The 5,000-nt window shown below is 37.5% G+C and overlaps 1 protein-coding gene across 1 annotated transcript in view; it reads left to right on the top strand.

Moving 5' to 3' along the window:
• Positions 1–5,000, top strand: part of LOC119582620 (hemicentin-1-like) — a 154,580-nt gene that overhangs the window by 96,015 nt on the left and 53,565 nt on the right. The window contains exon 5 of the mRNA XM_037930997.1: positions 4,537–4,740. Within this exon, the coding sequence (XP_037786925.1) occupies positions 4,537–4,740 (204 nt within the window). The remainder of the gene's footprint in view (positions 1–4,536; positions 4,741–5,000) is intronic.

Raw genomic sequence — 5,000 nt, forward strand, 5'->3', positions numbered from 1 at the left:
TATCATAATTATCATCAGCATTCTCATTGGTATCTATCACACACACACACACACACACACACACACACACACACACACACACACACACACACACACACACACACACACACACACACACACACACTCACACTCACACTCACACTCACACTCACACTCACACACACACGCACACACACACGCACACACACACTCACACACTCACACACACGCACACACACACACACGCGCGTATACATATCCTAAGGCTCATGTAAGAAGTTTCGATTATTCCAAACTTCGCCACACTTAACCCCATTGAATGAAGTGAATACTCTCACATCCACTCGAGTATAAATATCATATTACGCAAAAAAAAACTTTCTCCGTTCCTTTTATGAATGAAGGAAATCGCTGTTTTAGTGTGTCAAGTGTTAATAATAAGGTCAAGATACCATTAAGTAACTTGGGGAAAATCAAAGTTGAGTTGTGATGAGGATGATGAGATAATAATAAAAAGAATAATGACGACAGTGGTAATTGTGATAGTGATGGAAAAATTATATTGGCGATAGTAATGAAAATGATCATAATGGTGATGATAATGATGGTGACGATGACAGTAATGATAATAACAGTAAACATCGTAACAATTGCAATAACGATGATGATTATAACTGTGTAGTAATAGTATAAATGATAATAAACACATTTTAATGAAAAAATAATGTCAATTATGACTGACATTTATAATAATAACAGAAAGAACTGATAAGGATAACAATTAGAGGAATAATAATGATAATGATAATAGGAGGAATAATGGTAATAACGGTAATAAAATGACAGCGGTTATAATAATAATAATTACTATAATGATATCGACAATCATAATCAATATTATTTTCCCTGTCATAGATATTATTATCATTCTTATTATTATCAGTAGTAGCAGCAGTAATAGCAGTGATAGTAGTATTAGTAATACCATGACAATTTTGTGTTATTATTATTATCATACTTTTACTATTATCATGATTATATTTTTTTCAGTTATTGCTATCCCCGGAAAATATTCCAGGCAATGGAACCGAACATCCTTTCCTTTCCATTTGATAAAACATAACATTCTTATAAAAGTTTCTTCTTTGCCTTTCCCCTTGATAGTAAAAGCGCTAGAGATGTAGTTAAAGTCACAAATCCCTGAAGCTCCACCTACCGTTTCCTATCAGCAACACGAGAGAACGTAAAAATCGAACGCAATTGAAACGGATAACGTATGGGAGGGAAATCAGAAGCCAATTAGATTCATATTCAAACGTGACGTGACGATAGATATTTGCGTGGGGTTTGTTTGCGCCAATTAGAGTTGTAACAGATAATCTCGCGGATTGAGGGGAAGGCAGTTGAAAATCAAATCAGCTCCATCACGGCTAGCCAATGCACGGCGTATGAGAACTATTTTGATTTTATTGTGGATATAACGGAGTAAGTTTGATCGATCTACGAAATCAGTGTGTATATCGTCTACATTGAAGAGCTCGGAAACTTTACTGGAATGAATAGCATAAGATACGATTATATCCAAAACAATGTTTACGTATTTATGCAGGCTACTGTTGGATACCATGTAAAGATTTTGAAGACCCAATGTGTGACGAATGCATTGGATATTGTGAATGTGCATCACAATTGCTAAATAATTGATTAATTTGCTTCGGACTTTTGCCTTTACCTGGCACCCCTCACACTCTCCCAGATTATCGGGTCCAATATCGTAGCTTTGTAGATAAAACCTTCGTGTCCAATGGGAAAAAATGATGCATTCGTTAGAGCCACAACGAAAGCCATCAAAGTAATATCGTGCTTAATGGTTATTGGGCGTCATATCCAGATCTACCTGATAATGATAGTAATTATTATGTTTATGATGCTAATAATGATGAAAATAATAATAATGATAATATTATAATAGTAACGTTAGTTATAGCCCAAGTCAGTGCTGGGTAAAAGTAGAGATGGTGACTCAAAAAAAAAAAAAAAAAAAAAAAAAAAAAAAACACCGGGTGGAAGGCAATGGCAAACCACCGCTCTAAATTGCCAAGAAAAATCATGGAAGCCCATGATCACCAAGGCCGCGGTGGCCGAATGGTTAGAGCATCGGACTCAAGACTGTCACGACGGCAATCTGAATTCGAGGGTTCGAGTCACCGGCCGGCGCGTTGTTCCCTTGGGCAATGAACTTCACCTCGATTGCCTACCTAGCCACTGGGTGGCCAAACATGAAAACTACAATTAAGTATCATGCTGTGACCACCGCGGCTCGGACATGAACCTACCGTTAAAAGAAAGAAAGAACGTTAGTTATAAAGATAATGATAAATGATGTCAATAATGATAAGAATAATAATGATAATGATAAATAATGATAGCAGAATAATCATCACCATGATTATAAATATCATTATAAAACATTAGTGAGAATTGCATTGTTCATAATGATGATAATAATGATATTGATAATGATAACAGTAACAACAGTAATGATTAAGATATTGATAAGGATTATGATAAGAATAATATTGATTATAATAATAATGAGGATAATAATGATAATGAACGAAAAAAAAATGATAATAATAACGATAATAATAATAATAATAATAGTAATAATAATAATAATAATAATAGTAATAATAATGATGATGATAATAATAAAGTAATAAAAGTTGTAATATTGATAAAAATAATAGTAAAAATAACAACAAGATGATGAAGAATAACAGAAAATAATAACAAGGAAAACATAGTAACACAATTGATGATAATGAAAAAATAACCACTATAATAATAAAGGCTTAGGATAAGTATTATATTATCAATGATAATAATAATGATAATAATAACAATAATGGTAATAATTACAACGACAATAACGATGATAATAAAAGAAAAGATAAAGTTACTGATATAACAGCAACAATAACAATAATAGTAATGATAATAACCATGATAACAAGAGTAATAATGACACTGCTAAATATAATAACGATGATAATAATAATCATCATCAAGGTGTTAACGCCGACGAGGGCGCATGGTCGCATCCAATCTTCGTTTCCAGCCACGAGGGTCCCTCATGGCAAGTCCCTCGGCCCATCTCTTATTCCTCGCGACAGGTCTCGTTGAGCTGCCCTAGCCATGACCTCCTAGGTCGTCCACGGACCTCCTTCAACCAGGATTGTCTCGCAAAGAGACAATCTGATGGGCAGGGTCATCCACAGGGAAGCGAGCTAGGTGCCCATATAGCCTGAATTGGCGATCCCGGATTATGCAAGTAACAGATCCCATGCCAGTCTCATGGAGTAGCCATCGGTTGGACACATAGTCCTGTCAACTGTACCCCATGATCTGGCAAAGAGACTTGTTACAAAAGGCATCAAGACGAGACTCCAAGGCACAAGATAGCGTCCAGGTTTCGCTTCCATAAAGCAAAACTGGCAGTATCAAGGCTTTGAAGACACATAGCTTGGTCCTTCTGCATAGTACCGATATCTCCATCTTGTTGATTGAGTTCAAGGCTCCTGTTGCCAGACCAATCCGTCTACTGACTTCTTGGTCTAATAGCCCAGAGATATGGACTACACTACCAAGGAATGCAAACCTTTCTGTGACTTCAACGTCCTCACCACAAGAATGGTTAAACTGAACGGGTTCCCCTAACAGGCCCCCAAAATCCTGAATCTTGGTCTTGGTCCAGGAGACCTCTTGGCCTTGATGCCAAATGCATCAAGAGCCGCCACCAGTGACTCCAGGGACTCAGATAGGATAGCAACATCACGGCAAAGTCAAGGTCTGAGACCTTGATACTGCCCAGTGTTGCTCCATACTGACTTTGGCTAGTAGCTCTGCTCATTATCCAGTCCATGAAGGTGTTGAAAAGTGTTGGAGCAAGGACACAGCATTGCCTCACCCCTGAATTAAGAAGTTTGACAGGCCTACACCACACTTTACAGCACTTTCAGTACCGGTATAAAGGCTCGCTACTAGACTAATAATCTGTCGGAATTCCCCTGAGTCTCAGAGTTTCCCATGGCGATTCTCGATGCACCAAATCAAACGCCTTGGGGTCGATGTAGGCTGCAAGCAACCCACGACCAATCTCTCGACGGCGTTCCACAATTACTCGAAGCGCAAAGATACGGTCCATTGTGAACTTGCCAGGAATGAATCCAGGCTGCTCTGGTCTCTGGTGCCTTAATAGGTGGTCGCGGATCCGTTTCAGAAGATTGTGGGCGAAAACTTTGCCTGGTATGCTGAGCAGTGTAATGTCACGGTAGTTGCTACAGTCCTAACGATGCCCTTCCCCCTTCCAGAGAGTCAGGGGGAATGGTACCAGACTGCCAGATAATAATAATAACTATTACAAAACAACAACAATAGTACTACTAATAAAACCTACAAGAGAAATAACAAACACGCAAACAAACAAAACTGGTAGACATAAAAAAAAAAATCCTTCCACCTTCTCGCTAACCTCCCTGCTCTCCATCACTCCAGGTTCTCCTTCACCCAACGTGACCTGGTGGAGAGACGAGAAGATCGTGAGCGGCGAATGGGAGTCTGCGGGTCCCGGCGTCGTCCAGAACCAGCTGGAGATCAGGAGACTGTCACGTGACTACCACAACACCAGCCTCACCTGCATCGCTGCCAATACCCACCTGGCGAGTCCAGTGTCTGTGTCTGTGATGCTTCAGATGTTTCGTGAGTATCTATTGGCTTCTTTTGTTGGTATCATTGTTGATTTTATTATGATTGCTATTATTATCATTATTTTCTTTATTATTTTCATTATTATTGTTGTTGTTATTTTTATTGTTATTGTTATCATTATTATTATTATTATCATTCTTATTATTATTATTATCATTATTATTATTTTTTTCATTATTATTATTATTATTATTATTATTATTGTTATTGTTATTATTATTATTATTATTATCATTTTGTTATCATTATTA

The sequence above is a fragment of the Penaeus monodon genome, chromosome 16, assembly GCF_015228065.2.
Source record: "Penaeus monodon isolate SGIC_2016 chromosome 16, NSTDA_Pmon_1, whole genome shotgun sequence".
In the NCBI taxonomy this organism is placed as follows: domain Eukaryota; kingdom Metazoa; phylum Arthropoda; class Malacostraca; order Decapoda; family Penaeidae; genus Penaeus; species Penaeus monodon.